This window comes from Scyliorhinus canicula, chromosome 12 (genome assembly GCF_902713615.1).
Source record: "Scyliorhinus canicula chromosome 12, sScyCan1.1, whole genome shotgun sequence".
In the NCBI taxonomy this organism is placed as follows: Eukaryota; Metazoa; Chordata; class Chondrichthyes; order Carcharhiniformes; family Scyliorhinidae; genus Scyliorhinus; species Scyliorhinus canicula.
Genome location: NC_052157.1, coordinates 23,081,766 through 23,105,208, shown reverse-complemented (window position 1 = coordinate 23,105,208; position 23,443 = coordinate 23,081,766). Strand labels below are relative to the sequence as shown.

At 49.5% G+C, this 23,443-nt stretch overlaps 1 protein-coding gene across 4 annotated transcripts in view; it reads left to right on the top strand.

Annotated features, from left to right (window-relative positions):
- gldn (gliomedin) overlaps window positions 1-22,297 on the top strand; it is a 206,503-nt gene extending 184,206 nt beyond the window's left edge. For all 4 annotated transcript variants that reach the window (XM_038813341.1, XM_038813342.1, XM_038813340.1 and 1 more), the window contains exons 3-10: window positions 4,623-4,649; window positions 5,193-5,291; window positions 5,777-5,932; window positions 10,258-10,383; window positions 14,763-14,849; window positions 15,671-15,796; window positions 16,712-16,865; window positions 21,321-22,297. In XM_038813341.1, the coding sequence (XP_038669269.1) occupies window positions 4,623-4,649; window positions 5,193-5,291; window positions 5,777-5,932; window positions 10,258-10,383; window positions 14,763-14,849; window positions 15,671-15,796; window positions 16,712-16,865; window positions 21,321-21,792 (1,247 nt within the window). In that variant the 3' untranslated portion in view covers window positions 21,793-22,297. The remainder of the gene's footprint in view (window positions 1-4,622; window positions 4,650-5,192; window positions 5,292-5,776; window positions 5,933-10,257; window positions 10,384-14,762; window positions 14,850-15,670; window positions 15,797-16,711; window positions 16,866-21,320) is intronic.
- Window positions 22,298-23,443: the final 1,146 nt, after the last annotated feature.

Genomic DNA, 23,443 nt, shown 5'->3' with positions numbered 1-23,443 from the left:
CCTTCCTCAGCTGTGCTACCGCCTTCCCCGTGGTCAGCAGGGCGAATTCCGCCTGCAGCCTCCGGCGCTCTTTCAGTAGCCCCGTCTCGGGGGTCTCCGCGTAGCACCTGTCTACTCTGAGTATCTCCCCGACTAGCCTTTCTCCCTCCCGCTCTTTCTTTCTTCTCTCTATGAAACCTGATAGAGATCAACTCCGCTCTGATCACTGCCTCCAGGGCCTCCCACACCATGGACGCCGCTACCTCCCCCACATCATTAGTTTCCAGGTAATTCTTGATGTTCCTCCTTATCCGCCCACAAACCACGTCGTCTGCCAGCAGCCCCACATCTAGCCTCCATAGTGGGAGCTGACCACTCTCCCCCCCCCCCCCCCCCCCCCCCAAGACGCAAATCCACCCAGTGTGGAGCATGATCGGAGGCGGCAATGGGCGAGTATTCTGTCCCCTCCACCCTGGGGATCAACGACCTGCTCATCACAAAAGAAATCTATGCGGGAGTAGACTTTGTGGACATGGGAAAAGAAAGAGAACTCCTTTGGCCTCGGTCGGGCGAATCTCCACGGACCCACCTGTTCAATGAATCCCCTCAGTTTTTTAGCCGCCTCTGATCGCTTCCCCGACCTGGGGGTTTGACTGGTCCAGTACAGGGTCTATAATTGTGTTGAAGACACCCCCCTAATCAGATTGTGTGAGTCTAAGTCTGGAATTTTACCCAGCCTGCGTCTCATAAATACCATGTCGTCCCAGTTCGGGGTGTAAACGTTCACTAGCACCATCCGGGTCCCCTGCAGTTTCCCACTGACCATTATGTATCTGTCCCCTCCCGTCAGCTACAATATTCCCTGCCTCAAAAGCCACCCGTTTGCTGACCAGGATTGCTACTCCTCTGGTCTTTGAATCCAGCCCTGAATGTAACACCTGGCCCACCCACCCTTTTCTCAATCTTGTTTGGTCCGCAAGTTTTAGGTGCGTCTCCTGTAGCATGGCTACGTCTGCCTTTAGCCCCTTTAAGTGCGAGAATACGCGAGCCCTCTTGACCGGCCCATTCAGGCCTCGCACATACCACGTGATCAGCCTGGATGGGGGGCTAGCCCCCCCCCCCCCCCCCCCCCCCCCCCCCCCCCCCCCACACTGCTGACTAGCCATCTCCCTTTTTTGGCCAGCCACGAGCCCGCTTCCCCCGCTTACTCGAGCCCTCCCATTGGAGGCCCCTCCCCCGACTCTCCCTCTGTTACCCCAAGTTGGCACCTTTTCTGTCAGCCAAGCAGCATCCCATCCCCCCCCCCCCCCCACCCAGCAACCCCGTGACCCCAAAACCCCAAGTCAAGCACCCGCTTGACACTGGCTCTCCCCCCATTACGCTTCCGTGAGTCAGCTGACCCATGCTGACCCTGGCCGCTCCCTCGTCCGTCTCCGATTACTCAGATGCCTCATTTTTCAGGCCCCTCCCCCCCTATGGAAAGCCCATTATCAGCATCAACAGCCCCCAAAGAACATTTTCCACCCTCACCTCCCAGCGAAACAAACAGCCAACCCCGGGTCCAAACCTGGCCCCATCAAAGACACGGCCCCAGCCGTCAGGAGAGCAGCCCCACGTGTCGGGCCCCCCTCCTCCCTCTGCCGCTGAGTTCTACAAAAGCCGAAAACATGGCCGAAGAAACAGGGAACAGACAAAAATAGGAGGACACAACATAATGTCGCTGCCTCTGGCTACTCAGCAATTACTATCCCCATCAGAGTAACGTCCCAGTGTGGCTGTCCTTTAGTTCGAGTCCAACTTTTCTTGCTTAATGAAATTCCACACCTCATCCGGTGTATCAAAGTAATGGTGACGATCTTGATATGTGACCCACAGCCTCGCCGGATGTAGCAGCCCAAACTTCATCCCTTAGCTGTAGAGAGCCGCCTTAGCCCGGTTGAATCCAGCACGCCTCTTGGCCAGTTCTGCTCCCAGGACTTAGTAGATGCAGATTACGCTGTTCTCCCACCTGCTGTTCCGCTCCTTTTTAGTCCATCGCAGGACTCGTTCCTTATCTGAGAAGCTGTGGAACCGTACCACCATGGCTTTCGGCAATTCATTCGTTTTGGGCTTCCCTGTAAGGACTCTGTGCGCCCCATCCAGTTCCAGAGACCAAGGGAATGCTTCTGGCCCCATCAGGGACCCCAATAACGTGGTCATGAATGCGCTCAGGTCCGACCCCTCCGCACCCTCAGGCAGGCCCAGAATGCGCAGGTTCTGCCTCCTGGACCTTCCAACCTCTCCTGCCACCTCTTGTGTAGGGCATCGTGTGCCTCCACCCTGACGGCCAGGCCCAGTATCACGTCTTCGTTATCCGAGACCTTTTTCTCAATCTCCTTGATCGCCTTCTCCTGCATTTTCTGGGTGTCAACCATTTTCTCCATGGAGGCCTTCATTGGGGCCAGCATCTCCGTTTTCAGGTCAGCAAAGCAGCTTCTAAGAAACGCCTGCTGTTCCCGCGACCACTGGGCCCACGCTGCCTGATCCAAGCCGGCCGCCATTTTCTGATCCCGCGGCCGTTCCTGCCGCTTCTCGCTGGTCGTTTGTTTGGCCGTCCTGCTCCTGGTCCCCTCCATAAACTGCTGTGGGGAGCCTTCTAGCATCGTTTGCCCGCCGGTTTGCGTTGAAAAGGGGCCGTCAAAGCTCCTTGAAAGGGCCCGTTAGTCCGTTAGCGGCGGGAGCTGCCGAAAACGCGACCTACCCAAGCTTGGCCGCCACTGGAAGTCCTGGACCCATGTGCTTTAGGCGGAGAGTCTCCACTTGTATAGAAAAGAGGGTCATACAATATGTGTTTCGAACCATGTTTGTAATTTTCAGTGACACACGTGTGAGTGGATTGGGAACTCCCACCAGCTGCCCGCCCATTAAAGCGGCCAGTTGGTCAGATCCGCCATGAGGATCAGGCTTCATTTCCATGCCACTGGTGTGATGCCTGGCCTGAATGGGTAACGTAGCCTTCTAGCCCGTGATATTGGATGCTGGACCAGCCTGTAGGTAGCTCCGGGTGGGGATTGGCAAAGGGGAGAGGGGTATGCTTGAACTGGCAGTGGCCTGCAATATCTACGGAGCCATGAGGTTAATTTGGAAAATGTTGCAGGGCCAGTTTTGGAGGGGGGCAGCATTTTCTCCCACACTCACATATACTTTTCTGAAAATCTGTGTAGATAACATCCAGTTACCCGGAGTGAACCAGGAAAATGCGATTTTCTCCAGCGAGATCAGGATTTCCAATTTTTTCCCCTGCTCACCGGTGGAGAAACGCAAAACCCCAGGCCGCGGGAGTCCGGAAACCTCATCTTAATACATTCGCGTGTCATCAGCGAGCACTCACTCTGGGACTTCCCCGCTCACTGAATATTCAGCGGGTGCTGATGTGACATCACGCTGCCGCCATTTACACCAGGTTTCCATTAACATGAACCTGGCCCCACCCCGGAGTTGAGCGTTCGGGCAGCCGTGTATCCCCAGGGTGTTCATAGCTCAGGGTGCACCGGAGAGGACGTGGGAGACACAGATCAGTTCAACTGGGAGCCTGGGCTGGGGTTCAGTCTCTCAATCTTGAGCGGAAAAGTCGCAAGCATTTCTTACCTTCCCTTCTCTTCGGGGCGCCCCTTGCGTTATGGGGGTCTGGAGGCTGGCATGCGGGCATCGCTTCCTGTGTCCTCCTTGCTGGGCTTGTGCCCAGAGTGCCACTGAGTGAGTGCCTGTCCTTAGTGGGAGCTGGAAAGTGGGTGGGTGCAGGTAAATATGGAGGGTCAACACTGGGGGGTGACTGTGAGGCTCTTGGGTGGGGTTCTGTGAGAGGTCAGGCTGCAAGCGCAGAGTGGCGGAATCAGGAATGGATTACAGCCCTGCCCCGGGAGGCATGAAGACCCTCTCACTTAGGGGGAGGATGACCGGAGTGTGGGTAGGACCCCACATTCAGGCAGCAGTGTGAGGATAAAGGGGTTAAGCTGTACGGAGGTTCAAATCCATTTGTCAGGGAAGTTTGACTGTCAGGAATTAGTGTTGGGCTGGAAGGCTGATGAAAGGCTTTAACGCAAAAATGCAACGTTAGCCCCGCCTGACCATTTTAAAAAGCTTTCCTGAACCAATAGCCTAATACCCTTCTTCTCTTTACTGACTCAGAAATTGATTCAGTTTTGTGTTGAGTCAGTATGCACTCCATTTGATTGTTCCATTTTGTTTGATCTTTTACGGGATGTGGGTTTCTCTGGCTAGGCCAGCATTTATTACCCATCCCTAATTGCCCTGGAGAAGGTGGTATTGAGCTACCTTCTTGAACTGCAGTAGATCATGTGGTGTAGGTACACCCACAATGCTGATAGGGAGGGAGTTCTGGGTTTTGACCCAGCGATAGTGAAGGAACGGTGATATATATCCAGGATGGTGGGTGTTTTGGAGGGAAACCTGCAGGTAGTGGTGTTCCCAGGTATCTGCTGCCCTTGTCCTTCTCCATGGTAGGGGTCCATTGTTTATTTATACTTAGTTTACACTTAAGAAGTCATCCCTTATAGTAAGTATATGCTTATATTTAATACACTTTGACCTCTTTTTATTTAACTATGTCTAAACTTGCCTCTTCTCTAAATTGTATAAAATAGGTCCGCCTGGACCACCTGGACCAACAGGTAAGAATTATTCATCAATATTATTCTTTAGGGGAGGTCTGGGGGCAAGTGGGTAGCAGCCCTATCTCTGGTCCAGAGGCTTTGGGCTCAAGCCCCACTCAGGGCTTGATGGCAACGGAAAGTGCGCCAATAACGTGGACAAACAGGTTGATCGTCAGCCTGTAAATCTTCCAATGTGCCTGATGGCAGGTGGTAAGAGTGGCAGAAGCTCCTAGTCAGCCATACAGCAGAAGGCAACAGCAAACTGCAGTGCTTTGCCAAGTATAAGCATGGACGAATGCAATAGAAATCCATGGGTGGCAAAAGCCCCTTAAGTCATGGGACCTTAACGTGGAGAATTATGATTTAAAACATCTTGGAATTTTTGACTATCCTTGATTTACTGGCCCCGCCCGAGTTCAATGGACCTATCAATGGTCCACATAATTGTCGTCCCACCCACAATGATTTCCGTAGTGGGCAGGACTGGACAAATAACCCCGCTATAGATTTTTGACATGATATATGTTATACATAGATGTATTTAATTGATATATCTCTTAGGCTCTCCAGGTTTAAATGGATTACCTGGGGTGAATGGCTCAGATGGACCTCTTGGGCTTCCCGGACCACCTGGAAAAGAGGGCAAACGAGCGCGAAAAGGTAGTGCATCTTTTCGATGTCTGCACAATTCAGTAGCCTTTCCTAGGAACAGTGTTCCTCTTCATCTGCAAATGGGTAAACTTTGCTATGAAAAGGTCGGACAATGGAAGCGTGTGGAACATTGTTCGAAGTCATTTGTCAGCTATTATCCTGAAGAGTAATTTCCAGCAACACATCTCTCATTTGATATCTTTGCTCACCTGGGGCTCTTTTGATGCTGTTGTACGTAAATAAGAAATAAGGTGTCAGCCCCAAAATCGCTTGATCGGCAACAAAATATTTGACAGACTACTTTGTTTTACCAGCCAGGTAAATTCCGAATGGAGGGTTCCATTTAATCATTAGCCAAACATCAGCTAAGTACGTTTTGGGTCTTGCGAGTGTAGAACATTATTATTTACACATAAGCGCACTTGTGTTTCCATAACAATGTGATCAGCTGATTAGCATTCATGTTCAAACTAAATCTCCTCTTTGCATCACAGCTGCCCCTGGACAAAAAGGGGAACCTGGAGATTTAGGACCAAAAGGGGACAAAGGAGACCCGGGCCAACCTGGTTCTGATGGGCTGCCAGGTCCAAAAGGTGATCCTGGAGCAAAAGGCGAACGGGGAGAGCCTTACAATGAGATCATTTTAGAAGGTAAACTATCAAATTATATGGGCTTAAAGCTTGGCTGCTCGGTGTGAGATAGACAGAATTTGCCTGTTAAAGTTATCCCCTTATATTTAGTAATAATATTTATGAAAATGCTGAATCAGTTAGCAGCATTCCTTCCAGTTGGATCTTCCCAAGTCAAGGGGCGCAATTGGGACCATTAACCGTGGGAGCAAATCCCGTTATGGCCACTAACAGGATTTTTGCCGTAAACACATGGTTTGAGATCTTCCCCCCCATCCCTGCACCCATGTAATCAGATTCACGCCCAGAAATGCATGAATTTAAGTGAATGGAGCATCAGTAATTCCAGATGGTCAGATCCCTGCGAGACATTAGGCTGCATTTTACAGGCACACCGAGGGACCCCCTCTTCGCCTGGACCTAATGGAGGTCCGAAGCCTACCCAGACAAATTACAAGGATTTTACCACTGGCAGCCAATTAAGAAGCCATCACTCGGACCACCACACTCCTTTAAGGATGTTGGCTTGCCTCTCCGAGCTGCCGGCCCAATTGGAGGACTGGTAATCTCGGCCACAGATAGAGCTGGCTGCGGCTGTAAGGGGAAGGAGAGAGCGGCACCATTTTGAGGCAATCTCAAAGGGCCAGGAAGAATTTTTTACTTAAAAAAATATATATTTTTATTAAGGCATTTATATTATAATTTTAACAACAAGATAAAAATGAACAACACACACCCAACCAATCACAAAACCCAGCTAACATGGCTTCCATCGACGACTCCTCAATCCTAATTCCCCACTAACCTTCCCCCCCTTTACTCAACCCCGCTTGCCTCCCTTTTTTTCTTTAAACCCCCCCCCCCCCCCCGACCCTACTGACAGCTTAATTTTTCCCAAAGGTGTCGATAAACCTCCGGGCAAACCCTAGCGTCGATCCCCTCAGGGCGAACGTAATCTTCTCGAGCCAGAGAAACCCGGCCATGTCACTGACTCATGCCCCCGACTTCGGGGGTTCCGAGTCCCTCCATGCCAATAAAATCTGTCTCCGAAGGAGGCAAAGGCCAAGACATCGGCCTCTCTCTCGCCCCCTGGATTCCCGGGTCCAAAAATCACCACCTCTGGACTCGGAACCACCCTTGCCGTTAGTACCTCCGACATGTCAGCAAACCCCTGCCAGAATCCCCTTAGCTTCGGACATGGTTCTCAGGCCAACCCGCACACTGCCCACACCTATCCTCCACCCCCTCAAAGGACTTGCTCTACGGGCCACAGTCATGTGCTCCCTGTGGACCACCTCAAATTGTATTAGGCTAAGACTTGCACACGTCAAGGATGCATTGACTCGCCTCAGGGCATCCTCCCACAACCCAGCCTCCAACTTGTCCTCCCACTTTTGTTTCACCTCCCCTATCGGGGCTCCCTCCCATTCCATTAGCTCCTTATAAATCTCCGATACTTCCCCCTCCCCCACTCCCGTTTTCGACACTATCTTATCCTGCACCCCTGGGACGGTAGGTGCAGGAAAGTCAATACCTGCCTCCGCACAAAGTCCCTCACCTGCAGGTAACAGAACCCATTCCCACCAGGCAGCTCAAACTACTCCTCCAACTCATGCAAACACGGAAAGCTGCCATCGATAAACAAATCCCCAAACCACTCGATCCCCGCCCGCTGCCAGCCCCGGAAACCCCCATCCAACCTCTCCGGAATAAACCGGTGATTACCACAGATCGGTACCCATGCCAATGCCCCCTCCAGCCCCATGAGCTGCCCCCACATCCTCAGGGCATCCACTACAACCGGGCTTGTGGAGCACCTGGCCGGTGAGAACGGCATAGGGAAGAATTTATTTTTTATGTGGCAAGTTCAGGCATTGGCGATTGAAGGGCTGAAACCTCTAAAGGCAGCGCTGGAGCTACGAGGGTAGCCATTGCTGTCAGGGGCAGATTGTCCAACCCCCTACCCCTCCCCCCATTCCAAGGTCACTGGGAGGCCTCATCAGTGTGCTTGGTGGTTTTCATACATGTTGACAGTTGCTCTGATGTTGGTAAAATGCCAGAGGGTGTAAAATGTGGCTGTTAATTGAATAATTAGCTGCCTGCCTCCAGTTGGGTGAGTTGTTGCCACGGTAACAGCAGGAAGTCGTGCTTCCCTCCCAAAGCCTTCTGATGCTATTTTGTCAACCTACCAACTTGGTGAAAACCTGGGCATTAATCTGCCTGTAAAATAATATACTATCCGATACTTCCAGAATTTAAGGGGCACATCAGCAAGTTATAGTATTGGTAATGTGCGAATACAGGCTTTTGAAGCTGACATAAGTAGAAAATATGTTAATGCATGAATGTGAAAGTTCTTGTCCCTTTAACAAAGGTAGAAATTAAGCAGTTAGCATCTTTGTTAAAACAGCAGCCAGAGATCTAATGGAATTTATTAACCTATTTGCTTCTAACAATGCACAGCCTGAACCCTGTAAATGAAGAAAGAACTCTGCATTTCTATCACATGTTTTACATTCTCAGGTTCAAAAGCACTTTAGAGACAATGAATTAATTTTCAAGTGGAGTCACTGTTGCAGTGTAGACAAATGCTGCAGCAATTTTCCATGGGATTCTTGGGTAGGATATTGATGAAACCCTTAGCATGGGCCCTGCCAAGCTGGCATGTTTTGTGCGCCGTGTGATCGGGCTGGAGGTGCCCTGCTTGGGTGCCGGGGGGGGGACGGACCCTCCCACAGAGCATTCAGAGCGGGGGGGAGGGGCGGAGAGGTCGGGGATAGCTTTGGGGCCTTGGGGATCGGGACAACATTGCGGGACTACACTGGGAAATTCCAGAGCGGATCGCCGCACTGTACAAAATGGGGCTATGTGTGGTCTCGGTCGCGTGTTTCCCGTTCAGGCCTCTTATCCAACGTGAGTCGTGTTGAATAGCCATGTGTTTCTCGGCACTGCCAGTGCTGGAAACATGCGGCTAAACCCGCTCGCTTTTGCCCCTTTCCCCTTTTGGGAGAATCGCGCCTGCTGTTTTTCCTGGATTCCACCAACGTTCTCCCAAATGTGCGACAGGAGACTGGGAGAATCCCACAGTAAATCTTTCCATGAGCATTTAAGAGTCAGATTTCAAGCTCTTGGGCTTATTACTTTGAGGTATCATTGTGGCACGATTTACTCTTTGGTGACCATTTTAACGTGGGCAAAACATACGTCAGCAAGGTGGCAATGGCACAGAAGTGAGTTTGGTAATTTTACCACCACATTAATGCTGCCATTGTCAGAATATTTTAAAGGGGACTATCACATGACAGCCCACGTGTCCACCTGTTTCAGTCAACAAATGTGAAGTAGAATCCTACAGCGCACATAGGTCCCTGACAGTCATGCTAGGACAGTACGGGGTGGAGTCCACACGCAACCAGGTTTACCCGCAGCACATCCAGAGTGGATGTAAAAATGCAAGTTTCAAATTAAGTTCGCTGTTGTTTTTCTCTGAGCTTCACAAAAATAAAAGTGGTGGCTGGTGCCCTAGACTCTCCCAACTTTACATTACAGTGCTGGCCCGAATCTGGCCTATTTGGGGTGGGCAGCCCGCAGCTCTATTTAAATGAAGTTCGGGTCTCAAAATAGCACCGACCTCTTTGCCCTCTGCTCAAGCTGGTGTGAGTCTCATTCCACTGGTTGGCTGCCTAGAAGCTGAGATCTTGGCTGCAGCTTCTTTTGAGTTAGGGATAAATTCCACATCCGGGACTTGGGGGAGGCAGCATGCTGAACCGTGGAGCTGCCCTCTTTGACATGAGGCATCAAACCATGGCTCCTGCCTTCTAAGAGATTCCACAAAACTATTTCCACGAGGAGGAGGCAGGGTTCTCCCCGGTCTCCTGGCCAATATTTATCCCTCGGTCAATATCACAAGAAAAAAGTATCACTATCACATTGCTGTTTGTGGGACTTGCTATGTGCAGATTGGTTACTGCGGTTCCTGTGTTACAACAGTGACTACACCTGAAAGGTACTTCAGCTGTGGTTGCCAAGTGCTTTGGGATATACTCAGGTGGTGCAAAGCGCAATATAAGTGCAAGTCTTCCTTTTGCTTTTGGGACTATCTGCCCCCAAGTGTCAGTGAACTTACCAGGCTGAAATGAAACATGGCGTGGATTCAATAATGCAGTTTCCATTCAAAGCTCTAGTGTTGGCAAACACTAGTAGACAGATTGTGGTCGTCTTTCTTATAAATTAACATTGCGTCCACATTCATTATATTCTTATGGTTGAGCTACAGACCCTGCAGGTCATTATAATGCAACTTTACTGAACGGATTGACATTTTTAAATACAATTTTCTTCTTCAGGTCAGAGGGGCCCTGCAGGTCCCCCAGGAGTAGCTGGGCCTCCAGGTTCTCCAGGTCCAAGAGGAGCCCCTGGCCCACCTGGTTCCAAAGGAAAATCCCGAAACCAACAGAATACAGTAAATTACGGTAAAGTATCTCTAAATACAAATCCTCCCGGGGTCAGCAGAAGTCAGCTGATTCACGGAAGTACCATGGAGGGTGTGTCGCGGCTAGGAGGGGTCCTAGCCTTGGGGGGGGGGGGGGGGTACCGGGTTGCTGCTGGAATGACTAGGAAGGAGCCGATGGGGGCCGGGGGGTGGGGGGGGAAAGAGGAGAGGCGTTAGCGCCATGGGGAACGGGTCGGGTGGGGTGTGCTGGCCTGGGGCGAACATCTGATAAGTTATGGCTAGTCGGGGGGGGGGGGGGGGGGGGGGGGGGGGCGGGTTGCCCTCTGATCCGGCTGATTACCTGGAACGTGAGGGTGCTGAACGGGCCGGTTAAGAGAACCAGGGTATTTTCCCATCTAAAGGGGTTGACTATGCTCCAGGAGACCCACCTGAAGGTGGCGGACCAGGTTCGTCTGAGGAAGGGGTGGGTGGGGCAGGTTTATCATTCAGGATTGGACGCGAAGAACCGGGGGGTGGCGATTCTGGTGGGGAAGAGGGTGGCGTTTGAGGCAGCTGAGGTGGTGTCGGACAAGGAGGGCAGATATATCATGGTGAAGGGTAGGCTGCAGGGAGAGAAGGTGGTGCTGGTGAACGTATATGCCCCGAATTGGGATGATGCTGGCTTCATGAGGCGATTGTTGGGCCGCATCCCGGACCTGGAGGCAGGGGGCCTGATCATGGGGGAGATTTTAACACAGTGCTGGATCCCACACTGGACCGGTCCAGTTTAAGGACGGGTAGGAGACCGGCGGCGGCCAAAGTGCTGAGGGGATACATGGACCAGATGGGAGGGGTGGATCCCTGGAGGTTTGGGAGACCGAGAGCGTGGGAGTATTCCTTTTTCTCTCATGTCCATAGGGTTTATTCCCGGATAGACTTTTTTGTCATGAGCAGGGGATTGATTCCGAGGGTGCAGGATGCCGAGTACTCGGCCATAGCGATTTCGGACCATGCCCCGCACTGGGTTGATCTGGAGATGGGAGAGGCGCGGGACCAGCGCCCGCTCCGGCGCCTGGATGTGGGGATGCTGGCGGAGGAGGAGGTGTGTAAGAGGGTTTGGAGAGGCATTGAAGGATATCTGGATACCAATGATACGGGGGAGGTCCGGGTGGGGATGGTCTGGGAGGCTCTAAAAGCAGTGATCCGGGGGGAGCTGATCTCCATCCGGGCCCACAGGGAAAGGAGGGAGGGGAAGGAGAGGGAGAGACTGGTGGGAGAGCTCCCGGATGTGGACAGGAGATATGCGGAGGCACCGGAGGAAGGGTTGCTGGGAGAACGACGCAGTTTGCAGGCCAAATTTGACTTGTTGACCACCAGAAAGGCGGAGACACAGTGGAGGAGGGCGCAGGGCGCGGTATATAAGTATGGAGAGAAGGCGAGCAGGATGTTGGCGCATCAGCTCCGTAGGCGAGATGCGGCTAGGGAAATTGGTGGAGTGAAGGATGGGGGTGGAAATGTAGTGCAGAAGGGGACGGAAGTAAACAGGGTCTTTAGGGACTTCTACGAGGAACTGTACCGGTCGGAACCTCCGAGGGGGAGAGAGGGGATGGAGAGCTTCATGATCAGGCTATGTTTCCCAAGGGTTCAAGAGAGGCTGGTAGAGGGGCTGGGGGTGCCGATAGAGTTGGAGGAGCTAGTCAGGGGGATTGGACAAATGCAGTCAGGTAAGGCCCCGGGGCCGGACGGGTTCCCGGCGGAGTTTTACAAAACGTATGCGGACCTGTTGGGTCCCCTGCTGGTGCGAACCTTCAATGAGGCATGGAAAGGGGGGGCTTTGCCCCCGACGATGTCACGGGCACTGATCTCTTTGATCCTAAAGCGGGATAAGGACCCCTTGCAGTGCGGATCATATAGGCCTATCTCGCTCCTTAACGTAGACGCTAAGTTGCTGGCGAAGATCCTGGCTACCAGGATAGAGGATTGTGTGCCAGAGGTGATTCACGAAGATCAGACAGGATTTGTCAAGGGGCGGCAGCTCAACACGAATGTGCGGAGACTGCTCAATGTTATCATGATGCCGGCAGTGGAGGGGGAGGCAGAGATAGTGGTGGCGTTGGGAGGTGCTGGAGAGGTTTGGATTTGGGGAGGGATTCATTAAATGGGTGAGGCTGCTTTACACGGCTCCGATGGCGAGTGTAGTCACAAATGGAAGGAGATCGGAGTACTTTAGGCTCTATCGTGGGACCAGGCAGGGGTGCCCCCTGTCCCCCCTGCTCTTTGCACTGGCGATTGAACCGCTGGCTATGGCGTTGAGGGAGTCAGGGAGTTGGAGGGGTCTGGTGCGGGGTGGGAAGGAGCACCGGGTATCGTTGTATGCGGACGACCTGCTGTTATATGTGGCGGACCCAGAGGGGGGAATGCCGGGGGTGATGGAGCTGTTAGTGGAATTTGGGGGCTTTCCGGGCTATAAGCTAAATTTAGGAAAGAGCGAGGTATTTGTAGTGCACCCGGGAGATCAAGAGGGAATTGGGAGGCTCCCTTTCAGGAGGGCAGTGAAGAGTTTCAGGTACCTGGGGGTGCAGGTGGCCAGGAGTTGGGGGACTCTCCCTAAGCTTAACTTCACCAGACTAGTGGAACAGATGGAGGAGGAATTTAAAAGGTGGGACATGGTGCCGCTATCGCTGGCGGGCAGAGTGCAATCTGTTAAAATGACGGTTCTCCCGAGGTTCTTGTTCCTCTTCCAGTGCTTGACCATCTTTATCCCTAGGGCCTTCTTTAAAAGGGTAACCAGCAGCATCATGGGATTTGTTTGGGCGCATGGCACCCCGAGGGTGAAGAGGGTCTTCTTGGAGCGGGGTAGAGATGGGGGGGGGGGGGGGGGGGCTGGCGTTACCCAATCTCTCGGGGTATTATTGGGCGGCCAATGTGTCGATGGTGCGCAAGTGGGTAATGGAGGGGGAGGGGGCAGCATGGAAACGGATGGAGAGAGCGTCCTGTGGGGATACAAGCCTGGGGGCCCTGGTAACGGCGCCGTGGCCGCTCCCTCCCACGAGGTATACCACGAGTCCGGTGGTGGCGGCTACCCTCAAGATTTGGGGGCAGTGGAAGTGACAGAGGGGAGAAGTGGGGGGCTCGATGGAGGCTCCGTTAAGGGGGAACCATAGGTTCGTCCCGGGGAACATGGATGGGGGATTTCAGGGATGGTACAGAGCGGGCATTAGACAGCTGAGGGACCTGTTTATCGGCGGGAGGTTTGCGAGCCTGGGGGAGTTGGAGGAGAAATTTGGGCTCCCCCTGGGAAACATGTTCAGGTATCTGCAGGTAAAGGCATTTGCTAGACGGCAGGTGGAGGGATTCCCTGCGCTCCCCACGAGGGGGGTGAGTGACAGGGTGCTTTCGGGGGTCTGGGTCGGGGAGGGGAAGATATCCGATATCTACAAGCTTATGCAGGAGGTGGAGGAGGCGTCAGTAGAGGAGCTGAAAACGAAGTGGGAGGGGGAACTGGGGGAACAGATCGAAGACGGGACATGGGCTGATGCCCTGGAGAGGGTTAATTTTTCCTCCTCGTGTGCCCGGCTTAGCCTCATTCAATTTAAGGTGCTGCATAGGGCCCACATGACTGGGACGAGGATGAGTAGGTTCTTTGGGGGTGAAGATAGGTGTATCAGGTGCTCGGGGAGTCCAGCGAACCATGCCCATATGTTCTGGGCATGCCCGGCACTGGAGGAGTTCTGGAAGGGGGTGGCGAGGACGGTGTCAAGGGTGGTGGGATCCAGGGTCAAGCCAGGATGGGGACTCGCGATCTTTGGGGTTGGGGTAGAGCCGGGAGTGCAGGAGGCGAAAGAGGCCGGCGTGCTGGCTTTTGCGTCCCTAGTAGCCCGGCGAAGGATTCTGCTACAATGGAAGGATGCGAGGCCCCCAAGCGTGGAGACCTGGATCAATGACATGGCGGGCTTTATTAAGCTAGAGAAGGTCAAATTTGCCCTGAGAGGTTCGGTGCAAGGGTTCTTTAAGCGGTGGCAACCTTTCCTCGACTTTCTGGCTCAACGATAGGGTACTGGGACAGTAGCAGCAGCAACCCGGGGGGGTGGGGGCGACGACTATGTTTGTTTGGTTATTTTATTCAAATTTGATTTATTTAATTTTAATTTATGGTTAAGTTTTCTTGTGGGGGGGGGGGGGGGGTGGGGGGGAGTGGGATACATGTGATGTTACGGTTTTGGGGGGGGGGGTTGCAGGTGTTATGGGGCAGTTAGTGGTATATTATTACTTGTTGTTATATTTTTATATTTTCTGTAAAAAATTTTCCAATAAAAATTATTTTAAAAAATAAATAAATAAATACAAATCCTCTGTAGAAATGACTTTTGACATTTGAAATGAAGCCTGTGCTTAATTATCAATTGTATTTAAATTTAGATGAAGCTCACGCCGTTCCAAATGATGACAGTTTAATCAGAAGGACGTCTGCACAAAAAGCACTGAGTTCCTTTTCGAAGAAATTTGGTACTGTTTCAAACCAATTTCATCTTAATTTTGAGATTGAAGTGCAGTCATTATTGCATTATTGCTAACAAGGCAAGGCAATACACAATGCATGGTAGCCGCTAAGAAGTACAGGGAACCAGAGGGACCTTAGTGTGCATGTCCATAGATCCCTGAAGGTGACAGGACAGGTAGATAAGGTGGCTAAGACGACAAATGGGATACGTGCTTTATTAGCCTAGGTATAGAATATAAGAACAGGGAGGTTATGATGGAGTTGTATAAAATGCTCATTGGGCCACAGTACTGTATGCGGTTCCGTTAGCCACACTATAGGGAGGATGTGATTGCATTAGAAAGGGTGCAGAGATTCACTGGGATGTTACCTGGGCTGGGTCGTTTCAGCTTTGTGAAGAGCGGCTGGATGGGCTGGGGTCGTTTTCCTTGATGCAGAGAACGCTGAGGAGGGTCATGATCGAGGTGGACAAATTTATGGGGGACACAGGTAGGGTAGATAGGAAGGAACTTTTCCCCTTAGTAGAGGGGTCAATAACCAGACGGCATAAATTTAAAGTAAGGGGCAGAAGATTTAGAAGTGATTTGAGGGGAAACCTTTTCACCCAGAGGGTGGTGGGAATTTGGAACGCGTTTCCTGAAAGGGTGGTAGAGGCAGGAACTCTCACAACAACTGAGAGGCATTTAGATGAGCACTTGAAATGCCATAGACCAAGTGCTGGAAAATGGGATTAGAATAGATAGGTGCTTGATGGCTGCCACTGGTTCAATGGGCCGAAGGGCCTCTTTCTGTGCTGTTCAACTTTATAAGCAATATCCTTTTTTAGGACGTATCATAAAATCAGTGGATGGTCCCAACAGCGTGACAAAGATAGAAAACACATTCGGAGCATGGATGAAGGACCCTGCATCGAAGGGCAATGAACAGATTTGGGTTGTCGAGCACTTTTCAGGTTTGTCACGAATATACTTTCAGGTATTTTATTTTACTGAAAAAGATGGAAACATGATTCATGTATCATATTTCCACTTACAAAATTATCTGTTGCAATTAAAAGTGTTTCACTAGGAAGTTAGGATATGCAGGTCAATTCAAGGATAAGACCATCAGAAGAAAAAAAGCCTTTGAATTAGCTTTGCCTAAGCTCGGCCTACTCTTCTTGTCTGAATAGGGTCGCCTATTCAAGGGTCGGCAAATCCATGGCCTCTGCTGCGATTTTACTACAGGGCAGGGCAAGGAGGCAGGCCCCAGGTCTTACCTTAGCTCTTGGCATTATTGTGAACCACACATTATAATCTAGCCAACTAAGCTCACCACTCCCCCGAAAAGGCGACTGTTGCTGACAAATAAGAACATATGAAAATAAAGACAGGAAAAGTCCAACTGCCTCATCCAGCCAGTATTAAACAGTTATAATGCAACAAAGCATCGGAACCTTCAGTGCTCCCTCCTGCCAGCAGTCATGTAATCTTATAAATATATGGTCAAACTCTTGGGTTGATTCAGAGGGAAGAAAATCTGTGCCGTCCCTCTCCTAGCCCAAAGCTAATCTGGAGATCAGTGACCATGAGGTACTAAACCCAACGTTTTTTATACCTTTTGAATGTACCATTAACAAATGCAGGAAATGTGTCCAGTTCCTTTTTGAACTGTAGTATTGGTCCAGTGGTACCACTTTGAAATAGTAAAAATATTTCATTTAGTGACTACAATCGGTTCTGTCTCCATACCTCAGTGACCAAAACAGAACAGTTTCCATACCTTTCAGTTTTAAATTGTCTGTGACTTTCTTACAATTTACAGGCATTTTGGTTTTGCCTTACCGACGTTATTTTGAAGGTTTGTTATTGATTCTTACATTTTACAGGACTAACAGTTAAAGAATATGAAAATTTAGAAGCACTTAAAATTGGGATCAACTTCAAGACAATAACATTGGCAAACTATTTTCATGGCTGTGGACATGCCGTGTATAATGGTTCAATTTATTATCACAAAGGAGCATCTGATAATATTATAAAGTGAGTATATTATTTTGCTCTGTTTTTATAGAACAATGTTGGGTGTAGGCTGAGCAGTAATGACCTCCATTGGTTGTCAATGCAGTTGTCAGGTGTTCCAGCTGCTTGCGCAGCCAATGGAATTTTTGCCGAAGGTGAGGAAATGGAGATCGTCTTCATAGTATTGGAGTTGTATTAACCTACTCAGAGTGCAGTTTTGAGAGACTTAGTAAATTTGAATATATTTAGATTCTAAATTAATGTGTTCTGTGAAAAACCTTTGTTGTCCTTTTAATTTTTTAATGAGTACAAATGTATTTGCTTGAATAATTTCTACAGATAAAAATACACCATTTTAGTTACTTCCAGTTTCAATTGAAAACTATAATCTCAATTTTTAAAGCCATGAACACCATTGCAGCTGTTTTGCACTAAGGGCTAGAGATGTATTTAAAGTGCATCGTTTTACTTAAATACCAATTAATGACTGAAAGACCGTATTAATAAAGTGTAGAGTACTATTTATCAAGCTTTACAATTTGCTAACTAGGAATTGGGACACATTAGATGTGTTAAGCTTCCTTCTGGGCTGATCTGAGGCAGTCATTCATTGAGGAAACAGACCTCAACTTCGCACAGTAATATCTTCTGAAAATGAAAGACTTGTTGCCTGCTGGTACATCATTTCTATCATTATGTGTCAGCACTCTGGGCTTTGAGTCAGCACATTGTAGGGTTAAGTTCTATTCCAGAGATTTGAACACAAAAATCTAAGCTGACATCAGAGTGTAGTATTACGGGTTGCTGCACTCATCAAGTGTCATCCTTTGAATAAGACGTTAAACCCAAGTTATTGTCTGCTCTCTCAGGTGAAGTAAAATACTTCATGGCTCTATTCTTTTAAAAGATGATCAGGGGAGTTATCCCCAGCATTTTGGCCAATATTTATCCCTCAACCAACATCACTTAAAAAGAAAATCTAGTTGTTATCACATTACTGCTTGTGGCACCATGCCCAAGCTGGCTGCCGTGTTTCCTACAACAGTGACTACACTTAAAATGCATTTCATTGGTTGCAAAATCTTTTGGGATGGCCTAAAGGCATTATATAAATATAAGCCTTTCTTTTTCCCATTGCTGCTTGTTAGAAATTCAAGTTAGTGCTAAAAGTAACATTGCTGAGATTACTACCAGATAGAAAATTAAATACATTGGTGGGACTTGCCTTCCCTCATATTCATTCACGTGACAAGGAAATACACTTGTAGTAATTCATTGCAAAGAAGGTGATACGATATCTACCCAAGATGGTTTGTGGATGCTGTTGAGTACAGTTAAGGCTGCGATGGATAGATTTTTTTTAGTCTCGCAGAATGTCAAGGCATATGGGGGAAAGTGGAGATCAAGATTAACGATGATCATGTTGAAAGGCAGAGCAGGCACGGGGGTGAGGGGGCACATGATCTCCTCCTGCTCCTATTTCTTATGTTATGATGTGGGATAGCTCTGAGACATGACCAAGTTACAAAATAATCTAAAACTGGCCTACAAATTTTGTCGAGTCCACTTGTAATATTTATACCCCATAAATGTTGTCACAGCTTCAACTGATTATATTTTCCAATTTGATTAACAAATGGGGTGGGATTCTCTGACCCCCCGCTGGGTGGGAGAATCGCTGGGGGTCGGCGTGAATCCCGGCCCCACTGTTCTCCCAATTCTCCCGCCCCCCCCCCCCCCCCCCCCCCCCCCCCCCCCCCCCCCCCCCCCCCCACCCCCAAAAACCGGCCCGGCGTGAGTCGCGCTGTCCGCCTCGGAGAATGGCGGGGTCCGGAGCGACTCAATGGGCGCCGGGGCTGCTCGAATTCTCCGGCCCGCGATGGGCCAAAGTCCCGCCCGTCTGTCGCAGGTCCCGCTGGCGTAAATTAGAGTAGGTCCCTTACCGGCAGGACCTGGCGGCGTGGGCGGGCTCCAGGGTTCCTGGGGGGGGATCTGGCCCTGGGAGGTGCCCCCACGATCGGGGCCCACCGATCCGCGGGCGGGCCTGTGCCGTAGGGGCACTCTATTGCTCCGCATCGGCCGCTGTGGTCCTCCGCGATGGCTGATGTGGAGACGAACCCTCCCGCGCATGCGCGGGGATGACGCCAGCAAGCGCTGGTGCTCCCGCACATGCGCCGACTCGCGGAGACCCTTCGGCGCGGCGCCAACCACTCCCGGGCGGGACGCCACTCCGTCCCGCCGGGATCCCCCGCCCCGCCGGGTACGGGAGAATCCCGTCCATGATTTGGTTTTCATCTATATGAAATATCTATATTTCATCTCATTAGAATGGAGAAGAATGAGGGGTGACTGGATAGAGGTTTATAAGATGATCAGGGGAATAGATAGAGTAGAGAGTCAGAGGCTTTTTCCCCGGTTGGAACAAACCATTACAAGGGGACATAAATTTAAGGTGAATGGTGGAAGATATAGAGGGGGGATGTCAGAGGTAGGTTCTTTACCCAGTGAGTAGTGGGGGCATGGAATGCACTGCCAGTGGAAGTAGTTAAGTCGGAAACATTAGGGACCTTCAAGCGGCTATTGGACAGGTACATGGATTAAGGTAGAATGATGGGGTGTAGATTAATTTGTTCTTAATCTCGGACAAAAGTTCGGCACAACATGGTGGGCCGAAGGGCCTTTTCCGTGCTGTATTTTTCTATGTTCTATGCTGTTGATCATTATTCTGCTCAAATATGGGGCAGGATATTGGCGATGGGCGTCTCGCCTGCTGGCTGGAGAACTGGCAGGCGTCTCATGTCGCCCCCTTTGGCTAAGAACCATTGGAATAAAGTGTCCAGCATCCGGCTTTGCCCAGGATTGGGAATCCTGGGTTGGAAATCCCGCTCGCCAAGAACTGTCAGCCAACCAGGGACCAGCAGTTCTCCATTGTCTGCCAACATCACTGGCAGCAGAGGCCTAAGGTCGACGAGGGTCTAGGCCACCAGTGAGTGAAGGCAGGGTGGGGGTTGGGAGTAGGGTTTATTTACTGGAAGGGGATAGATGTGCAACAAAGGACAGGGACAAGATTCTCAGTGGGCCTCCGTGTCCAATGCCAGGCCCGTTAAACAGGCCTTCAAATGAGAGACCCTTCCTGGAAACCCAGAGTTATCCTTGGCAAGGGTTTGCTTTTCAGGGTACCTACTGGCGAGTGCCCTGCCGAACCTTGGATGAATACCAGCACCAGTGGGATGAGGCCCGTGCCTCAGTTAGTAGGTGGGCAGGAAGGCCATCCATGAGCCTTTGCACACTGGACCTAATCAGGTGGAAGGTTGATGGGGTTCTCACCCATCTCCCTCTGCCTCAAAACCCGCCACCAGAGACGGCATTAAATTCCACCCAGGATCTCTCAAAATTCTTTCCTTGACTTGGCACGAAAATTTAGAGAATTTAAACTTCGATGAAGCTTCGACTACCTTCGAAAACAAATTTGGCCAATAATTACATTTCCAAGCTGTCACCACACATTAAGTGTGCGCTTAATGTATCGCAAGCTATGAAAATGTCCATCTTGTACAGTATTTAGAAAATGTGACATCCATTTTTCTGCCGTGAGCCGTGGTGAAAGCTCTCATAAGCCTTCACGTGGCATCCACACCCATACTTCCGAGAACGATGACAGTGATCAATGGCCGGCTTGTCCCTATCCCATCTGAGGTTGCTAATGAAAATTATTGTCTAACATGAAACCTTCCGGGTTTTCCCTATGCTTCGTATAGCTCACAGACATATTGAAAATATGTACATATCTATTTCTGTTTTTGTAAGTCACTGGGATGGGGTGGGACGAGGTATTTTCTCTGTAGTATCAGTTAGCGCCATCATTATATGAATTTACCTGCAACAATTATGACAGGGTTGCAGGATCAATCAATTTTTTGATCCAGATCTTAATTCTCTCAATATGGCGATGGGTAGAAGGATAATTGAAAAAGAGAACTGGGCAAACTTGTTAATCCCATCACACATCCATTGCCTTACAGGCAGCACTCAAAAAGATCCTGTAAAATACACTTCCAGTCTAATCTGTTTAGCAGGAGGCTGTATGAGACGTGGGGGCTGGAGAAAAACGATTTACAAAAAAATAAAGAGTAGAATTTAGAAAATAAGGGGTCACTCATTTAAGATGGAGATGAGGAGAAATGGTTTTCTCTCCGAGGTTACGAGTCGAAGGAACTATTTTCCTCGCAAGACAGTGGAAGCAGAACGCTTGTATATTTTTAAGGCAGAGCTACTTAGGTTCTTGATTAACAAGGAGGTGAAAGGTTATCGGGGTTACGTGGGAATGTGGGGTTGAGCTTACAATTGGATCAGCCATGATTTTATTGTATACCGGAGTAATCTTGAGGGGCCGAGTGGCCTACTCCTAAATCGTGTATTTGGATGTTCGTAATTACTACAAAGCACAAAGTTGTACTTTTTTTTTTCTTGTTTTAGGTTTCCACTTGATGGGAAACAACCTCAGTGCATGAAAGTAGAAAATGCTTTGCACAGCAATCGCAATTACCTCTTCCAAAATGCAAAGACATATTTTGACTTGACTGCAGATAAAGGTGGACTTTGGATAATTTATGCTTCGAGTTACAATGAAAACATAATTGTTGGCCAAATTGAAATCAATGAAGAATCGTTCTCGATTATTCAGAATATTAACACCACATACCCCAAATCAAAGGCGGGCAATGCATTCATAGCGCGTGGGATTCTCTACCTCACAGATACTAAAGACATCAAAATAGTTTTTGCATTTGATTTGTTGAAAGAGAAACAACTTGAAATAAGTTTTGATTTAAGATCATCAAACGATACGCTTACAATGCTCTCCTATGATTCACACGATCGCACTTTAGACACATGGGAAAATGGCTACTTAAAGAAATATGGTCTACATTTCTTACCAGCTGAATGAATGCAAATGAATTTACAATAGAGAGCAGTTATTCATGCACGTGTAACTGGTACAGCTACTAATTTGTAATGTGCTCATCAGAAGAAATTATTTTTTCTCTAATGCAACATTGGCAAACATTTTTTTTGCAATTATATTTGCACAGAACATGTCTAACATTTAAAATAGAACATGCAACTTCTGTAACGCATTATATTGCATTTTAATTTATTTTATTACATTTTCCTTTCTTTTAGGAGTGAGATTTAGTTAGCATCAAATTGGATTTACACAAATTTCTCAATAAATTAGATAAAAGTTACGTGATGATTTGTGCCTGCGTGCATTATAATGTAAAGGTACTCGGCAGAGCAAGGGTGGCACCACCCACGGTGTGATGTATGTAGCCACATGGTCAGAGAACCATGTGGAAGAACACTGTAACGAGCTAACCTGCATGGTGGAAGCAATACCACACATGGAATGTAAAACCTACCAATAAAGGTGTTTATGTTTAAAAAGATAAGCCTCAATATTTCACCAGAGTCACCACCACTGCAACAAAATAACTAATTAAATACACGTCAGGTTACATTCGTACTGTAATTTTAATGTTACTGTAAAATAGCTTCCATTTTATAGTGATCCTAAGGTTACAGTGCAATTCTGGGTTGAGGTATTACCAGATTCTGGAGAGGAATACTGACAGGTCTCTGCTTGCTGCCACACCACATGCCACTATATGAAGGCAGTGTCGCAACTCCAGTGCAATGTCAAATTTTGTTTACAATGTGAATGGGTCCTTTTGACCATCTGCATTTTTCAAATTCCCCAGATTTCAATTAAAGACACTTTGTGGGTGAAAGTTTCTGCACTAAGACTGGCAGCCACATTATAAACAAACCCATGCACAAATACCAAACAATCGATCTACATCTGAAGAAACTACTTTTACAAAAGTCTTTGGAGTAAATTGGGGTTGTGTAATCTTACATGCACATGGGATAGAAGCACGTTTACATCTGCTAAGGAACATACATTCATGTGCAGGGACTGTTCAAGCTTTGTCCCTTTTTTGAATTACCTGGAGCTTGGGGATTCTATAGTTTCCCATTGCTTTCTCTCTGGCAATGCCTCAACCAGTCAACTTTCCAACCAATCAGCAACCATTTCTCTTGGTATAAATTATATGAAATTTGGCATTCTTGCATTTGCCCTGATGAGTGCAAGACAAAGAAATTTCAGCAACATGGGCGGGATTCTTCGGAAACCGGCAGGGCGGGCAACTCTGGCGCGGCGTGAACCACTCCGGCGTCGGGCCGCCCCGAAGGAGCGCAATCCTCCGCACCTTCAGGGGCTAGGCCGACACTGGAGTGGTTTGTGCCCCGCCGGCCGGCGGGGAAGGGGCTTGGCGCCACGTCAAACGGCGCCGAAGGGCCTCTGCCGGCCGGCACGAGTTGGCACATGCGCGGGAGCACCAGCGTGTGCTGGCGTCATCCCAGCGCATGCACAAGGGGGATCATCTCCGCGTTGGCCATCACAGAGGACCACAGCAGCCGACAGAGAGGAATAGAGTGCCCCCACGGCACAGGCCCGCCCGCGGATCGGTGGGCCCAGACTGCGGGCCAGGCCATCGTGGGGGCACCTCCAGGGGCCAGATCCCCCTCCCCCA